This window comes from Gallus gallus, chromosome 3 (assembly GCF_016699485.2).
Source record: "Gallus gallus isolate bGalGal1 chromosome 3, bGalGal1.mat.broiler.GRCg7b, whole genome shotgun sequence".
NCBI classification, from domain to species: Eukaryota; Metazoa; Chordata; class Aves; order Galliformes; family Phasianidae; genus Gallus; species Gallus gallus.
The window spans coordinates 37,763,961-37,782,878 of NC_052534.1; the positions used below are offsets into that span (position 1 = coordinate 37,763,961).

The window sequence follows — 18,918 nt, forward strand, 5'->3', positions numbered from 1 at the left end:
TAGAAGAGGGAAATTCTTTACTCAGAGGGTGTTGAGGCGCTGGCACAGCCGCCCAGAGAAGCTGTGGGTGCCCCATCCCTGGAGGCGCTCAAGGCCAGGTTGGATGGGGCCCTGGGCAGCCTGAGCTGGTGGGGGGCAGCCCTGCCCACAGCAGGAAGGTGGGGCTGGGTGGGCTTTGAGGTCCCTTCCAACCCAAACTATTCTATGATTCAATGATTCTATGATTACTGGATGATACAATATTAGTATAAACACTGATAAATTGCCAGAATTACAGAATAAATTAAAGAGCAGAAATGCCAGCTAGTATAAAAAAAAGTTTTAAACAAGATAAAAACCCTACCTCATCAAGAAAGTTTGATGATACAAAACTACTTACATTCAGCAACTGAGCAGAAATGAAATGCCACTGCAAGTGCACTTTGCACTGCATATATACTAGCTGTAATATCCCAGTAGGCACAAGGACATATTTTAGACTAAGCCTAGGAGATTCTCCTGGCAATAGATGTTTTCAGTGCTGTCCCCCGTTCAGCATCAGCTGCAGCAGTGCTTAGAAACTCCCAAGACATGGCACAAAATAAATATTGCACTTTGCTACAGATGGTATTTTTTTTTCCCCCATCAAAATACTAGGAATTTACAGGCTTGCTACTATGCACTTCAAGTTAAGAAATGAAATACAGCTTACTGTCATTAACATTAAATAAAAGACAACTTTCACCAGCTTGAAGCTATTCAGTCCTGGCAACCAGATCCATTCGGCGAAAAGGCTACTATTTGGTGTCTAATCACAACACAGAGACAAAGATCCCACCTCAGCATGCAGATAGAAGGAATAACCCATCATCTGTAAGTACAGAATGCTTCTGACTAAAAGCAGCCATCCTGAGCTTTTTTTTATGCTTAATCACTTTTGGAAGACTCACAAAGCTTGCCAAAGGAAAACATTACAGCAACCGTTTTCAGTTAGTTTTCTCAGTGGGTTGAGGTAGTGGCTCTACCTGTTTGCAGGCACAGTAAGTGAACAGATGCACACAACTATTCTTCAGCTGTTAGAAGCCAAGTATCTCTGGCCATTTCTTTTCAGAGTCTGCTGCGACAGCATGCTGTCAGCTTAATACCGCTGCTGATAGCACCAGTCCCAACTTGGATCTGAACCACTACTTCCCTACATGAGAGCAAAGCTTTGTATGGCTACAAACATGAAGAGAAGTGCACCTGGTTGAAGCCACCTCAGCTAGGAAACAAACATTTCTGTTTTGTGTGTACATGTGTGAGCAGAGATATGTCACTTTTCGGGCTATTTTTCAATGAGGTTCTCAGTGCCATGCAGGTATGTCTGTCTACATATTTTTAAAACAGTACTTAAGCAATTAAACAAACTGGAGGAGTATTACAGCCTGTAAAAAAAGACACTACATTTCAATTTAGCCAGAAGTCACTACTGCCTCCGTGGAGATACCTCCAATTGCCTCCTGATATGAATTCAGAACACGAATGCTATGAAATCTCAATCAATTCGTGGAAAATTCTCTCAATTAAAATAAGAGATTAGAAAAACCAGCACAATTCACAGCATCTTAAAGCGACCTGCTATGAATCCCATTCAATTCCTAATAGCAGCTTACTATGTTACTATCTGCAGTTACATCTTTAAGATCTAATGCTTACGTTTAAGTCCCAGGCTATAAAATATTTGACTGTTTGGAAAAAAAAGTAAATCAAAAACCAGTCAACTGAAGTTATTCAGTGCAGAACTGGAAACAGTGGCAAACTCAAGCACCAAGGTGATGAAAATTTTTCCCTAAGATAAATAGAAGTCTCTATTAAGCTCCCATCTCCATCTAAATATTAGTCTCATTTGGATATATAGCATTTTTACAATTTGTATTCCCCTGAAATATCCTCAGATACTGGACAGAGTATTCACATTAGAACTAAATACATGCAGATCTAACTGATCTTCACAGCTCTAACACTTATAATGCAACATTAGTATATGCATTGATGCATTCAGGTTGTGAGCAACTTTTGTTATTTAACACTGTATATTTTGGTTTACTAGAGTGCTGTTTAAAAACACACAAGCCACTTGGGTCAATCAGATTTAATTTAATACAGAATTTCAGGCTGAAGCTTACAGTAGCTTTGTTGAAGATATACTGTAACCTGTGAGATTTCTAGGGCTGAAGTAATGCCAATGATTGTGTAAAAATCCAGATTCAAAGTTTGTTTCAATTCTAGTATATGTTTTGAAGACATCTGCAAGCAGTTACATTTAAGACTGTATAGATAAGGTATACTACAATACTCAGCAATCAAACTTATTTTCGACATACATTTCTGCCATGTGGCAACACAGTAGTTTTAAGGGAGACTGACTGTCACACCTCTCAGATAACCTGCTCATTTACCCGTTTAAAAAAAAATAAAGCTTCCATTCATCCCCAGGAGATTAATTAATTGTCATTTTCTTTGAACATTTTGCTCAGCTGTTCCACTAGTGCTACAAGCTCAGGGTTTCCCCCAAGTGATTCGATTTGTTTATAGGCTTCAGATTCAAGCTCTTTCAGTGTATTCCGAGTGTACTCAAAGGAACCCACGTTTTCGAGGTAATGCACACAGTATTTTTTTATATCTATGTTTTCTGTCCTTTGACGTAAAATGTTTTGCACCTGCGTACTTTCAGGTTTTGACCAAATTGCATGAATGGTTGGGAATGAGAACTTGCCCTCAGTTAAGTCTTCACAAAAACTCTTGTTTTCACTATATTCTTTGGAGTGCAAGTTGGCATAGTCATCTCTTATTTGGAAGAAGAGACCAAGCGTGTTAAGAAGCGGTTTTAAGTCTTTCTTATAATTTGAGAAGAGCTGCATGAGGCCTACAGCTAATCCAAAGAGACCGCCTGTCTTTTGCAGTACCATAGCTTTGTATTCAGCTTCTGTAGGGCAGGTGTAAGTATCCCTCCAGTAAATGTCCAAGCCTTGACCTTTGTGGAGTTCCAGTAGCTGACGAGTAAAAACTTTAACGGCATCTGGGTGATCAAGGGTTAAAACCTTCTCTAAGCCAAGGAAATACACATAATTAGCACAGTTGATTACAGACGGAATTCCATAGATACTGTGTGCCACTGGAAAGCCCCGTCGTAGCTTTGAGTTATCTTCAATATCATCCACAAGTAGGCTTGCATTGTGTAACATCTCTGTCACTTCAATGATAACCTATTACAAGAAGAGAAAATGATTATCTCCTGCATTTTTTCCAGCAAACTATCTAGCATTCAGTAACCACTATCCAAAAGGTTAAAACCTGAAACCCAGCAATCTAATTGTTTGCTTGCCCAAGATAATGACTCTGAGAGCAAACTATCTGAGCACTAATTACTCAGCTGTGAGATAGAAGTGAGGCCTACTTCAACTTGTAAAGATACCATTGTCTATTGACTTTAAAATCACGAAGAGTAGAGTACTTAGAAAAAGCAACATTGCAATACTTATTTTTCTGAATATTGATTTAGTCCATTATGTCTTTCCCAATACTATCAGGAAAGTTCATCATTAGATAAGCCTATTCTCGCATTTCTCATTAGCCTATTTCATTTCACTTAGTTTTGTGAACTCCTGCAGCTTCTAGATATTTAATTGAAATAACTTAAGATATGCTTCATGACTGCAAATTACCTCATGAACTTCTATTAAAAGAAAAGACAGCATCAAAAATATTTTGGAGTTGAAAGTGAGGAGGGAAGAAGTTCAGACCAGCAGAAAAAAACCCTTTATTTTCTAGAAGACAACAGGAAGTTGTCTGAGGAAGTGAGAAAACTGCACTTCATAATGAAAGCAGACCAGTACAGAACAGCATGCTTTCTTAAAAACCAAGCCTAACTCACCAATGGCTGCTGCATTACAACTTTCTACAGACAGATTTTGCTACTTGAGCACTACGAAGCATCACACTTAGCCTAGCCAAAAGAGGACTCCTTCACAAACACTAATTGTCTACCTGACCATTAATGAAACTCTTTAGGGACCCGGTGGGTGCCAAGAAAAGAAGAAAACAACAATTAGTTATTTTAATTCCCTACATTACCTTGGATACAGAGAATCTTTTGCACCCTAAGTATACAGTTTGGCATAATTGCAGTCTAGCCAAAAGGAGAATTTTGCATTTCAAAAACCACAGCGTTTGAACACACAGCCGTGCATCTTGCATAGATTTGTCCAAAAGAAAAATAAAGGGGAAGGATTATTCTTGATAAAGTGCTTCTCACTAGGTAATACGGACTCTAAACTGTGTGTAAGTCTACCATTTAAGGCCCAGAACAAGTGGTTTATAAAGGTTTAAAAGTTCACTTGACTACTGGCTTTGATATTCTTGTATCAAAATCATAAGACTTTGTTCTCAGTCACTGTATTTGTAGGGCTTACAAAGTAACTGTCTAGCTCCTTTCGCAAGTCATTGAAAACTTATTCCCATCGTTAATATCTAAAGTGAGCAACAACACTAGCTGCTCCTTCTACCACTCAGAAGGTTGAGCTCGTGGAAAGCAAGTAACTATTCTACTTCAGATCAGTCATGGAAATTGTAACTTCAGTGTTAAACCATAACTTTAGTGCAAAGCTTTGGCTATTTTCTTTAAGTTGTACTTTAATGTACTCAGGAATGATGCATTGTAAATGATCAGAAGTTGTAAGTACATTACACTAAGAACAATCTGTTACTGATAATTCTGGCAGAAAAGTAAGAGCCCTGTATAAGTAATTAGTGAGTACCTGTATTTTATCTTCTGGAACATTAAGCCAGTGATTGAAGGCTTGTGACAGCTTGGTTCTTACTTGCTTACCTACAATTAGAAAAAATAAAAGAAAAATCAAAGTCCAATATTAAATGCAACAGTTTATCTTAACAGCTGTAACTAATTTGAGACCAGTAAGCTGCTAAAAGCATGACCACTTCAAAGGGCAAAATACATTAAAGTAAGATAGTAGCTTGTTTCCTCATTGTATAAGCCCTAGAATTGAAGTTGCTGATAGCTGCAAACATTTAACAGTAATACACAAACAATGATATAAAAACGTGTATTTACATGTTACTGCAATTCGTTTTGGCAATTCAATTAGCCAATTTAGTTAGATCCTGATTCTGTTGGTAACCTCTACAAATAGGTTTACCGCCTATGAAAGCAAGTCCTAATTTGTTTGGCAGGTTAACTTTCTTTATGTAACGAATAGTTTTCAATTGCAATTCATTATTGGATACGGATATTTGCTGAACATCTTCGAGTATTTCCCCTCCTGTTTCAGGTCTTCTGCAGTACTCTCCAATTGCTATTGAGTTTGGAAATCAAGAAAGGAACACTTGGCATACTGTAATGAAAAACTTCAGTCGGAACAGAACTTCCTAAGATTTTAGACATTTCTCTTATACCTAACAGGATGCTCCACTTTGGCTAAATCTAGTTTGGCAGAACAAGACAGTCACCTATTTCAGGGGAAAGAAAGGTAAGGTTAGAAATCCAAATTTAGCGTTAAAACAAGCATTAAAACAAGTGTTAAAATTCAATCTAGGTACATTTTACTTGAAGGAGTTGATTTTAATTCAAGTTATCCTGTAAATTATTGACGCCACCTTTCTTTAGTACATTGCTAGGGGTCACATACAAGTATTCATTTAGTGTGTCTATTGATGATCAATAGGAAATTGTTCAATAAACAGTCACCTCCTGTGCAGCTCTGAACTTCAACTCAGCTGAGTCTTATATCTTCTATTAACAGCAAAACAGGTTTAGACAGAGTTCTGCACCCTTAGCTCATCTCAATGAGCCACTTAAAAGCTATTACAAATAAACCTCAGAGCAGCACAACTACTGGGTTCCATATTACTCAAGATCTACTGAGAGACAGAACTGAAGAATGATTCTGCAATATTAGTTCTCATGTTAGTGATGCCACCCTGCCGTAGCACTGAAGAAGTTTCAACATTTGAATGCCTCTCTGCGGATTCTCTGTATTGCTGTGTGCTCAGCACATACAGAATGGAAAAATAAACGTGGATAGATTAAATGATAAACCGTGGAAGAGAACAGGATTTATCCTGTTCTTATCAAGTCACCAGCAGGTAAGCTGGTGGTAAGATTTGTGGTTTGGGTTCTGTAGTGGAGGTGGTAATCTTCCTCAGTTGCTCAAAGGGCTGCAATTTTTGCCCGGTCTCAAAGATTTCCATTACTTCCTCTCACCACCATCTTTTGGTTTGCATCAGAAGATACCAATGAAAAGGCATCTCTATTCCAACAGCTTTGTCTTCTGGCTCTGCCATATGGGAAGGGGCATTTTGGCTAGGTTTGTTTGGGGTTTTTTTTTTGCTGTAGAATCTCAGGTTTAAACACTTTTTTTTTTTTTTTTTGCTGGACAGAGGGATCGTTATGTCTCTGAAACAGCACAACAGATACCTTAAGTCACCTGTATCAGGCTTATTCTCTATCAGCACTGTATGCATTTGGTTCTTGGGTGTGCGCTTCTTTTTGCTTTTTAAACAACAACAACAAAAACCTGTGCATTTAAATCACTAATTTAAAAGGTCATCATTTTAACATGGGTAACCAGGGCTCAAGTTCAAATACAAAATTAGAATGGCACCCAAGATTTTAAAAGCCTCTCACGTTAGCTAAGCACCACCAACCACTCAAGTTCAAGTTAGGCCTCTTTCTGACAACAGCTCCTGCAAATGCCAAGGATTTGAAATATTACCAACACTCAGATTTTTTTACCCACTCTGCAGGTAGATCAGATTTTGGCCAAATCTGTTCCCTGACAGACTCGGTACACAGTCATCACCACCAAATACTGCACAAACCAGGGCACAAACGTCCCACAGAAGGTTTTTATTTTATTTCCTTCTAATAATAATCGCATGAGTTAATTAAAGAGAAAATAATCACTCAAAATATTGAAAACAACTGTTACAAGCACATGCCAAGCTGCATGGCTTCCTAAGTATAAATGAATAATTCAGTAAATCTATAAAGAAAAATTAGTCACATCACATTAGATAACATCACATTACAGATGTATACCTTACCTACAGCCATTTACATACTTCTAAATTACATTGATAAAAACAACGCTTAAAAAAAAATAGGCTGCTAATTCTGGTGTGGGGTTTTTTTTTGTTTTGTTTTGTTTTTGAATGTATTTACTAGAAAATAAGCTTATGGAAATGCTACAAGTTCAGTCACAAGAGTTATTTCATCATGAAGTACATAACTACTAGGATATGATCTAAATGGACTCTTAATATGCACAGTGGATTTTGCCATTTAGTTCCTTAGTACAGACAGCATTTGAGTTGTTTGACTTGTCTACCTTGAAGACCAAGGCTGTCTAGACAAAGGCTATTTGTGGAAAAACCACTATCTGTACAGTAAAACATTCATCTTTACTTTTATAGGTGCAGATTTGCTTGTGTGAGCCCTATTACTGCTTCATAAATGATATTGTATCTCATTCTGAAGTCAATCCTACCATGTCTATTTGATACTAAAGCAATTTTCATATGCATGTTTTATGCCAACAGTCACACTATGGTAGCAGCAGATCAAATCCCTTTAACGTTGGTCTTAAAAGACTAGATGCATCGGTACTCCGTTCCTTTACTTCTGCCTCCACCCCTAAAGCCCTAAATTATGCAAGACAGCCCACAGATGTTAGGATAAAATTAAAAGGATTAGGACTTAACACTACCAGAACGCTGGAGAAGTAGTGAATTATTCTATGTCACTATACTGTTGACAAGTCAAAGGAGAGTACTGTAAAACCGAAGACTATCAAGATCCAGCTTCCAAAATTAGAAGCTCTACCTACTGTACAGTCGTAATGGTAGACATTACTGAAACAAGCTTTTAACAAAGTTATGCAGAATGCAGTTGGTTTGATCTGCTGAAGATCCCAGCAGCACCCTAGTCAAGCAACCACTACGCAAAACTTGTTTTCTCATTAGCAAAGCTGGGTGGACAAGCAAGGTAAGAGGAAAAAATAGAACATAACAGATTCACTCTGACAAAAATTCTCCATAGGGATAAAATATAAACTTCCTATCCTTGAAACAAAGATCTAGTTAGTGGTGTCACCCTGAGGACAATCCCTCCCACCTCCTTAATTGGATTCAATAAGGCCAAGTGCAGGCTACTGGACCTAGGTTGGAGCAATCCCAGGTATTTATACAAACTGGGGGAAGATCTCCTTGAGAGCAGCCCTGCAGAGAAGGACTTGGGGGTCCTGGTGGACGAGAAGCTGGACATGAGCCAACAGTGTGCGCTTGCAGCCCGGAAGGCCAACTGTGTTCTGGGCTGCATCCAGGCCTGCAGCCCCCAGTACAGGAAGGATGTGGAGCTCTTAGAACGAGTCCAGAGGAGGGCCACTAAGATGATCAGAGGGCTGGAGCACCTCTCCTATGAGCAAAGATTGAGGGAACTGGGCTTGTTTAGTTTGGAGAAGAGAAGGCTCTGAGGAGACCTCATTATGGCCTTCCAGTACTTGAAGGGAGCGTATAAACAGGAAGGGGAATGGCCGTTTATGAGGGTGGATAGTAATAGGACAAGGGGCAGTAGTCTTAAACTGAGACAGGAGAGGTTTAGGTTAGATATTAGAAGGAAGTTTTTCGCCCTGAGAGTGGTGACATACTGGAACAGGTTGTGGATGCCCCATCCCTGGAGGCATTCAAGGCCAGGCTGGATGTGGCTCTGGGCAGCCTGGTCTGGTGGTTGGCGACCCTGCACGTAGCAGGAGGGTTGAAACTGGATGATCATTATGGTTCTTTTTAATCTAGGCCATTCTATGATGATTCTGTGATTCTCCTTAGACAGAGGAGAGCTGCTTCTCTATAATGAGACTGACTATGTGTGTGTGTATATATGATTTTTCTCCTGACAGAGTACTCAGACCTCCTGCTCTGAACAGGCTGCTGATCAGTATTTCTTTGCTCACACTGCATTAATGTGACCTCAAACTATGCCCTTCAGGCAGAACCCCACTTAGATTGAGGGTATGTAAAAGGGATAGAACAGCACGAGAAAGAGCAGAGGGACCATCAACTCATCCCTCATTAGAGCCTCACTAAGCTAATTCAACTCATTACTGCAGCAGAAAACTGCCTGCTTTTTGCTAGGTTAGCTTTCTGCCAGCTTTATGTACTGTATCAGCTTATGAAGTGGGTCTGCCTGAGTTAGTACAGGGTGAGCAGCAGACACTAAGAGACAGGAGAAAGGGGACCCTTCTGGATGAAGCAAGCCATTATAATACCTCAGTTTTATTGTACACTTTCATACTTAGCTCTGTCATCTGACGGGTTAGGGCTAAATGGGTCTGAGCAGACCTTCCCACACAGCTATAGGAAAACTACTGCCATCCTATGTGAACTGCAGGCCCACACTTTCAAATCTAGGCAGCCACTTGGGACAGACTGAGGTTGCTGCAGGATTGTCTATGTTAACCCCACACCCTGTTCAAAATAGGGTTAACTAGTCCAGCACTGAGATTCTGCTTTTCACCTTGTTCCGTCCTCTCAGGATCCCCAGTTCCCCATCCCACAGTCACAGTGGACACAGTTGCTCCCACCCTTCACATGCCAACCAATTCTTCCGTGTTTGGAGGTGTAAGTCCAGCAAAACACCTTCCCTCACCAACTCCTTGATCCTGTGTTAAGGAGTGGTCCTCAACACATTCCAAAAACTGACTGGATTGCCTACGCCCTGCTGTGTTGCTGCTTCTACAAGACACTAAGGTGCTGAGCTATTCCACATCCAATATCCCAATTAAATCACAGCCCTACAATTGCATGCAGACCTCTAATTGCTCCTGTTTATTCTCCATAGTCACTTTGCAGAGGTATTTAGTCCTGAAGATTCCCCAGGATGTGTGAGAACTTCCCCCATCGTGTTACCCTGTTATTGCTTCCTTATTTTAGTGCATACATCTGAGGTGGGTTCCCTTCAGCTGTATTCATTAGAGGATCTCTTCTCTCCATCAGCCTGCACCTTCCACTTGCCAGTTCACCATTTACTTACTTTATTTTGGGTATTGTCACTTCTAGTTTAAGTCTCTTCTCACCACATTGGTCAGCCTATTGGCAGATATATTTCTGGGTTAACTTGGGTTGGTGGAACCCATCTCCTCCTAGGAGTTCTTAATCCACAAAGGCAGTCCCTTGGTCATAAAACCGAAATCCCCTCTGCTGATATCAGCTGGGCAACTAACTGGTTATTGACAGAAACAATCTGTGTAGTCCTTTTCATAGTAAGGAAGGGCTCAAAGATAAGAAAAACCACTTTGTCTCCTGTGCCCTTGTCTCTCACTCCAAAAGCCACATGACTGTGTATGAAAAGCTCTATGTAACCCATGGCTATATCCATTTGTCTGAAGTGAAAGAGGTACAGGATTCAGTTGCCTGATGGTGAAACACCGTGTGTAGTCTGTCCAGAACATCCCTCACCTGAGCTGCCAAGAAGCAGCAAGCCTCCCTAAGATAACAGCTCAGATGTTGGCCTCCGTCCCCTGCAGGAAGCAGCCTCCCCACTACTACCACTTGATGCTCACACCTGGTGCTGTACTGTACAGAGCTTCCAGCCATTTGTTTTCTTCCAGTGAAATGAACTTATCTGACAAATGCACATATGCATGAGATACAGGAATCTCTCCTAGTGTCAGAAGCCATGAGCTCCCAGCCTTCACCATAGTGGAGGTCTCCATTTCGCAACCTGACATGCATTCTTCTTGCCCCTCTTTCAATATACACAGGGTTCTTGAACCTTCAGGCTCTTGCAGAAGACCCTGTCCATCTCCTTCTAGTTATTTCTGATGCTGTGCAGCCTGTTGAACCTCTTCCACTGTTCTTTTGCTCGGTGGAAGCAAGCTTTCCACCACTGCACATCTTTAGGAGGACAAAGACACTACTCACTCCTGGTCTAGCAAAACACCCAAGCATCCCAGCAGTCCAAGAACTGGAAGCTGCCACTGCCCTCAGGAACTGAGGGCTCTGATATGCAAGATGCAGTGCTCCAGTGGCAGGAATCATGCCCTGTGGTGCATCACCACCATTCTTAAGTGCATATATGCTGTCCTCAGTTTCTGGTCCCTTCCTGTGTGAACTACTGAGCACCTACATCTGTTGGCTGCCTCCCAGTTGTATTCTCTTTTAAAAGAAATCACAAGAGTGAGGAAAAAAATGTACATGCTATTAAAATAATGATGTTTCTCTTAAAATTACTGAAACATCACCTTAATCTTTCTGCTGCTGCTTCATAACTCCACCAAGCTGGTCAAGTTCAACAGCTCAGCAGAAAAAGCTGAAAAAAACAAAAGCCAGTCTTGATTGTTTAGCAAGTTAAACAAGCCTGGAGCAATACACATGAAAGGGAAAATGCAGAGTTGTGAATAGGATCAGAATCTGCTCTTTTCAATTGCAAGCTGTTGATCCAGACACTTTTACTGCAACTGGAAGCCCATGTACTCCTTAGTGCTGCATAAACAGCTACTGCTGTTAACTCAGCTACTTGGAGATGAAAGATTCTTCATCTGCGTGAATTTTCAAGACAAGCCACATTATTGGCATTTCTGAAATTTATTGCTGCTTATTGTACTTTTACCCATATAAATTACATAAAACTAAACTAAGCAGAACACTGGTACAAACTACTACGGTGATTTTATGTACAAAATGATTTTACAACAAAGTTAGTATTCAGAACATTCTGAAACAGTAAGTTTTGTTAACACAAGTTTATTCCGTCACTAGCATACTGGCAGTTAAAACGACAACACAACTTAAAGATTCCTTAAGCCTATTAGTTCTTCTAGCTTAGGTTACAAAAGTCAAAGAAACAGACAAGCTTAGAGCTTAAGTATCACCCCCAAAAAGTTACCATTAAAGTCCTATTGGATTAATAGCAAACAGTCAACCTCCTCTTGTATCAGGGGATTAACCCTTAACATTGTTAAGGAAGTTTGCATTCTAACACTACAAGCAACATTAGGAGACACTTAGTTTTTAAGCAATCTTCATGAAGATACCCAATTCCTGTTTGTGTAAGAGTTTGATATGCATCTAACTTCATTCAAGTTCTCATAGGTTACTGAAGCACTTACAGATTTTGTTTTTTCACTAGTCCTACAAGATAAGCAACTGCTTATCTTGGACTCACAACCAAGCTTTCTGCAAAAGCCCCTCAGATGTAGCTACCCTTGTGCCACTTCACTGACAGGATAAAAGATGAGCTATTCTGTCAGGCAAGTTTTTTAACAGGTTAGGTGATTGATACCTAATCATTTGGTCAGCGAGCTGAGAACTGGCACAAGCAGCAAGAGAATACTGCCAGAAGAAAGATGGAACAAAATCGCTTCCTTTCAGCAAAACTTGTTAGATTCACTCAGACATCTCACATGGGCTCCGCCCTAATGATGAAGTGCTAGCATATGCCTCATTTTCCCTTCACCATGCCTTGATGTTCATACTGATGCCGAGGCTCACACAAGTAGCTGACACCTACTGACCTGTGCTTGGCATAGCTGACCTGGGGCAAAGCCGGTATTTCAAAACACAGTGAACATCCAGCTGTACGATAAAGTACAAGTGCTCCACAGGCACACAACTTTTACCTGCCTAACTTAAAAGAATTCTTTTGTTCTGAATCATGCCAACACTTCTGCATGGAGAAGAGTGTATCTTATCTCTCACCTTCTCAAAGCATAAATTAGATTAACAAGAGATCAACATGCTTCAGTGGACAATCAGATTTATGACAGTCGAGCAGAATAGCGTACAAAGTGCTTACACTGATGGTCCATATAAGATAAGCCATCAGGATACAGTGATTAAGGCTGAACATGCAATGAAGTACAGGAATTTAGCCAGAGGAGTCAAGATGAGAAGGTTAAACTAAATGCATAATATGAAGAGAAAGCTAATTGAATAGCTGTTAGTCAAGGACTTATACCTACAGAAGTTGGGTTTTTTGGTTTTTGTTTGTTTTCTTTTTGGGGGTGCACTTTTTTGTCTATTCTACATTTGCTTCATTGCTAGTCACTACATCTTTTTTAAAAAGCAGCTGAAGACACAGAGGTGCTGCAATACAGCTTTGCTTGTATTAGATAATCTAACCAAACAAATAACACCCTTAAAGATTGCGTTGGAGAAAAGTACATTTCTACAAGACCGGATCTTAGAAAGCCCCTTGGAATATCACAGAATCCTTCTCAAATATATTTTCAAGAAAAAGCCACCACCCAGTTAAAATGCTGTCAGGAAATGGCAAACAAATTTCCTGGCATTAAAAAATGAGCGCTACTGCCAAATTCTCTCCTCCTCTAGGTTTTCAACGACAGCACTTGGCAGCACAAAGTGCCAAGTCCATTGCAATCTCTAATGTAGACAAAATGAAACTGATATTTGTAGAGATGAATAATAAACTTCACTACACACAGGTTACAGACCCACCATGCTGATGCAAATATCAGTCTAAGGCTTGCTGCAGATGTATGAAGCCACTTAGTACTGTACCTGTGATTAGTTATGCTGTTCATCTAGGTAAGTCTTCTATCCCCAGTCACGTATAATTCTGGTCAGTTATTTTCCTTAATAACTACCAAATATTATATACCCATTAACTCCACCAGTATTCAACACAAGTCAGATAGAAGTAAATGATGCAGCAGCTCCAACAGCAAAGTTACTTCTGAAGTCATTGATAGCCTATGTGGTCTTCCTTATGCTTTAGGTGTACAAACGAGAGTCACAGCACACAACATGACCATTTGTTCAGCAAAGAGGCTTCTGAGTGGCACATGCATGCAGAAATTTTCTATCAAACTGCCTCCTGCATTCTGCTGAAATAGCTATTATTCAAGAGGGAAAACTTCATCTCAGTGTGTTGCTAATGACCTGATACAACACAAGGACTGACAAGTCAAGTAATCAGGACAGCCAAAACTGACAATACTAAAACCTGGCTCTGTACTCATCAGGGAGAAAAAAATAACACAGACTATTTAAAACATATACACACAGCCCATCAACTCCAGTACAGCAAGTTGTTAAGTGTCGGGCTGGTGATGTTTCATCCTTCAGGAATAGCATCAGGTCTTCGGTACTTGCCCAGATCGGTTTCAGCAAGTAGCAAGTCAGCTACTCTGAATGGAGGGCAGAGCAACCGAAAGAAAACTATCTGCACTGCAGCAGACAAATGCAATTGCTACTGTATGAATCACACCAGAAGGATAGTTTCACAAGAGAAGAAAAAACAACAAATATAGAAAATGTTAGCTTTAATTACTCTTAAACCTAACTATCTAGAATGGACTGTATTTCCTAGGACAAAGATGTTATAAAAGTAACATTGATATTTTGATGTAACACAGTAAAAATAAACTTGCCTGGTAGTTGAAGTAAATACTGGTATGGCTCTAGAATTCTTTTAGATGTTTCATCCGTCCCATCCATGTCTCTTTCATAAAAGGTAGTTCACTGTTAAACAAAGCGTTATTAACACTGTTTAGGTTAAAAAAAATAGCAGTGAAGCAACAAAATAGAGGAGCAAGCATTCAGGAAAAAAAAATGAGCTGACCTCCATACTAGGTGCAAGTGCTGCAGTTTTAAATACGACAGTGACTACAAAATTCACTGTGAAAGAAGTTTTATGGATGGCACTTAGACAAGAAGCAAACGTATGTTTTAAGTACAGGTTTCTTTATTTATGCATGAGTAGTTTAAATCAACTCCTAGACTTTTATCTGTATCAGAGGGCTTCGATGAAAGAGAAACATTTAAAACATTAGCATTCATAACAATAGAGCCACACTGTAGATCCACAGAGAAGACACTCAGCACATACAAACCTTGCATGATTAATCTGGTTTGACCTCCCTAAATGCTGAACCCATACAAAAGTGCAGATACCTAAGAGCAGAAAATACACCTTACACCAGCGCAGCCTAAGCAAGTTGAAAACAAGCTTGAGCCTTTTCACAGAATCCTTCAGTCCTGTTTTAGAAGAGGGTTATGTATTGTTTTCTTACCACTGCTTAAGCATGCAGTCATCTTTACATACGCTACATACATTGTATTCTTGCAATAAATCTTTTAGGATTCATTCCCTCCATAGTTCAACAGTTACGTATTGATTACTTTTCAGTTCACATACCCCTTTGATCATCCATATTTGCATTTTTTTCAGACTGTTTCCTATAATGGATTTTTCCCTCCTTTCACCTCTAGCCTCCCTTGCTGCACTGCAGATACAGCAGCTCAAAACAATTCTTCTAATGTCATTTTAAGACAGGAACTGCAGCAGCAGCACAGAGGCTCATGCTACTTCAGCAGTGCTTCTCAGCTATTCTGCTTCCCCCCCCCCGAGCTACTCAATAGTTTTATAAATTATCAATATAACTAATTTAAACTGAGTTTGTAAGCATGGACTGATGCATTTTTAATTTAGGAACATTAAGGGGAGTGGCTGACATGAGTGAAATATACCGTGTTCCACATTTGCTCAAAGTAATCTAGCAATAGTTTCCCATCAACAACTCAAATTGGTATTAAGATCATCACTTTCCCTTAAGCTACCTGGACAAACTGGACCTTCCCCTGCCAGCACCAGCTCAGTCACTTCTTGCTTACTCCCATTCCCACCTTCTGGAGCCATAGATATTTGTAACAGTCCAAACTTGGGAACTGATCTTCATCAGTAACTATTTTTTAAGCTTAGGTTTGGATAATTTGCTTATTAGTTTCACTGCATATGCTAATCCAAATCATCAGCATTTTAGGGGCAAGAAAGGGTATTTAGGCAAACATGGCTGCCACTGAAATGCAGGTCTTTCCAGAAAGGTGCAGTCATGCACACATGGTTTCTTAGCAGTAATGTCACAAGTAGTGCACCTTTCTGTTGCTTACTCCATGATATCCCAGCATAACTGGCTGTCAGGATCCAAACCAGGTTTGTATGACATCCTTAGCTCCCTGTTGTTCTCACGTTATTAGCAGAGCTTCAGAAATTGGAACTGCTTTTAAGCCAGGACTGCCACTGAGAGCATCAGCTGTAAAACCACACCCTTATGTACCAAGGACAACCTCAACAGACTTCAGAGAGGAAGTGAAATAAAAAGACTACCACAGTCCACCATCTGATTTTTTTTAAGGAGAAAGAGGAACCTGTACAGATCGATGTGCAGACACACCATCAAGTTGGCCACTCTCCTGTGGCTATTACACATCAAAAAGCCACACAGTTCAAAATTGAAAGTGCTTTGCTCTCCAGCAGCACTGGGAAGAGATGGTGGGGTGGGAATCTCTTCTCTGTAACAGTTTCCCACTGATACAGTTACCTACAAGCATTCAGTGAGGATGCACTGCAGCATTAGAAAACAAAGATGACTAATCTGAAGATTAGTCCCCATCCACTCTGACAAGTTGCCTAAAAGTAAATCCTAAAATTCTTCCTATCCCCTGTAGTTTATTAGGAGGCTTCTTCCCTGTCTGTAGGTAACTAATGCAGTATATTCAAACCCTAGAATAGCTGGAAATTGGCTGGTATTACACCACATCAACTCATCTGCATACCTTTTGGTGCCAAACGAATAAGAATCCTTCAAAACGCTGCTTATCTTAAGAAAAAAATTCTCTAGGCACTTCTCCACAAATGCCTTTTTTTTTTTTTAATAAAGCAGAAAAGCAAGATAGGTTGTGGCTGAGCTTTGTTTTTATTTTCCTTAAATAATGTAAAAAAAAGCTCTAAAAATGATGGCAGCTTCCCTGGAATCTCTGCAGCTAAGCTCTCCCAGGCTGCTGCGCTGCCTCTAAATGAAGTACCTAACCTCCACAAAGAAAAAGAGTGCAGTACTTCATGAGGCACCTCCATGGCTAATATACCTATCAAAACAGGAACACTGGCCAAAGTTGCCCCAAAACTTACAGAAGAAAGAGATGCTTGACAAAAGATATCTAAATGAAGGTGCTTATCTACAGCTATATATCAGAATACCACAAAGTATGAGAGTAATATTGTGGTAACTTTTCACAAAGAGCCACATTTGACGTACCTTGGGAAATGCGTGATATGTGAGTTATTCAACCCTTGATATTAAGGGCTTCCTGATGTGGTTACTGAGTGATTTACTTCAGAAACTCAGCTGCTGCAGAGTGCCTTCTCACGAAAATTTCAGTTAACGCCTCACAACTTCCTTGTCAGCAGGAAAAAGTCAGGCAGTAAGCGAAAGGGAACGTACAGCTGTTTGCTAGTTGCATGGGAACTGTTGAGTCACCGCCTGAACCACTGATTGATCACCTGAGGCAAGCACTGGGTCAGCCATGGCAGCACAGGTGAAGCCAGACTCTACACCTCCTAGACCCCATTTAAGGGCTGACTACCACTGAGGAGGGATCTCTGCCTGCAGATCCCTCCTTTGCGGAGTCCTTCATCACGAGCCCAAGTCCTCAAGTATGGGTGAGCATTCCTTCTCTGTTTGTTTCTTTCCATTTCTCCACGATATTCTTTCCAACTGTAACATAAGTGAAACTGGAAGAAGTGATTGCACCTATCAAAAAAAAACCAACAACCCAGAAGTGAAGCACTTCATGCTATTCTGCGTAGTTCAATTTCCTTTTGAACTCATACACGCACTTGCTGTGTTTCAGTTCACGCACAGCTGAGCTCTTCTTCAGCAGTTCCTCCCTCTTTCCCCCTCACACAGCCCAGTTGCTGCAAGTATGGGCTCACAGCCGCACCTCACAGCCCACAGCACCACCCTGAGCTGCAGCAAGCTTTATCTCCAGAGTTCCCTTTGCAAAGGCAAAGGGTACTGAAGGGAGACAGCAGCACGGGACTCCGGGACACGGACCTTTCCTCAGACTTAGAATTGTAACCCGTGCACAGCAGCAAAGTAATGGTCGCTCTAAGCTACGCATCAAGGAACTTCTTCACCTCGCAACTTCGTAAAATAGCTTTCTCCGTCCCATCCCATCCTGCAGACGCTCCTGCAAATCTCAAGGAGGACGAAGCCCACTTGTTGGGTGGAAGTTAGCCGGGCCAAACGCACGCCTAACAAACAGGAGGCGGGCTGACGGGCAGCAGCGCCTCAGCAGCTCCAAGCACAGCACAGCCGGCGACGGAGCAGAGCGCCACGGCCCGAAGGCGCAACCGCAGCGCAGGGCCGAGGGCAGCGCGGCGCTAACCGGGGCACCACGCCGCAGCGGGCGATGCAGAGCGAGGCCCGCACACGCACGGCAGTGGATGCGTATCGTCCCGGAGAGGCTGTGAGGGCTCCTAACCCGAATTCGGGCAGGACGCCCGCCGTCGCAGCCCGCATTCTCATTCTAATTAGAGGAGCGCTCCCTATCACCCTCTGGGGCAGGCAGAGCAGAGCTCAGCTCCACGCAGCTTTAGCGCGCCAGCGGCAGTTCGCCTCCCACAGACGCGGCCGAGGAGACAACAGCGGCCGTTCTGCCACTCGGGGCTGCCCCGAGACCAGCGGCCGAGCCTCGCGAGTGCCGCCACCGCCATGTTACGCGAATCAGACTGCAACGCACGGGGACGCCGCACCATCCCCCTCTCCCCCCCCCCAACTTCCCGGGCAGCCCGCCAGCCCCTCCCCGCCGCCCGGCTTCCGCCCGCCGGGGAGGACCGGCCCCAGCGCTGCCGCCCCCCCGGCCCAGGCGATTCCCGCCCGCCTAAGGGCCAGGCGGCGCGAAGACGCTCCACCCGCCCCGGTCCCGTGGCCGCTCACCTCGCTTCCAACGGTGGCCCGAGCCGCGCCCGCTCCGCTCCGGCAGTAGCAGCAGCGCCGCTCTGCGGGAGGAGCGCCGCCCTCTTCCGCTCTGCCGGGCGCCACCTTCCTCTCTTGGGGGAAAATGCGCCACCGGGGCCGCATCGCG

At 41.9% G+C, this 18,918-nt stretch overlaps 1 protein-coding gene across 4 annotated transcripts; it reads right to left on the reverse strand.

Annotated features, from left to right (window-relative positions):
- Positions 1-2,095: 2,095 nt before the first annotated feature.
- GGPS1 (geranylgeranyl diphosphate synthase 1) lies at positions 2,096-18,886 on the reverse strand. 4 transcript variants are annotated; one of them, XM_046939492.1, is made up of 5 exons: positions 18,771-18,886; positions 17,088-17,228; positions 14,424-14,514; positions 4,776-4,846; positions 2,096-3,224 (listed from the first exon to the last, which is right to left on the reverse strand). In XM_046939492.1, exons 3-5 carry the CDS (start codon positions 14,488-14,490, stop codon positions 2,463-2,465), a joined length of 900 nt encoding a protein of 299 aa, XP_046795448.1. In that variant the 5' UTR covers positions 14,491-14,514; positions 17,088-17,228; positions 18,771-18,886; the 3' UTR covers positions 2,096-2,462. The 4 variants fall into 4 exon arrangements, with proteins under 4 accessions (XP_046795448.1, XP_040554209.1, XP_424685.4 ...); XM_040698275.2 differs by having other exon boundaries at positions 17,088-17,582; XM_424685.8 differs by lacking the exon at positions 17,088-17,228.
- Between the last annotated feature and the right edge of the window lie 32 nt (positions 18,887-18,918).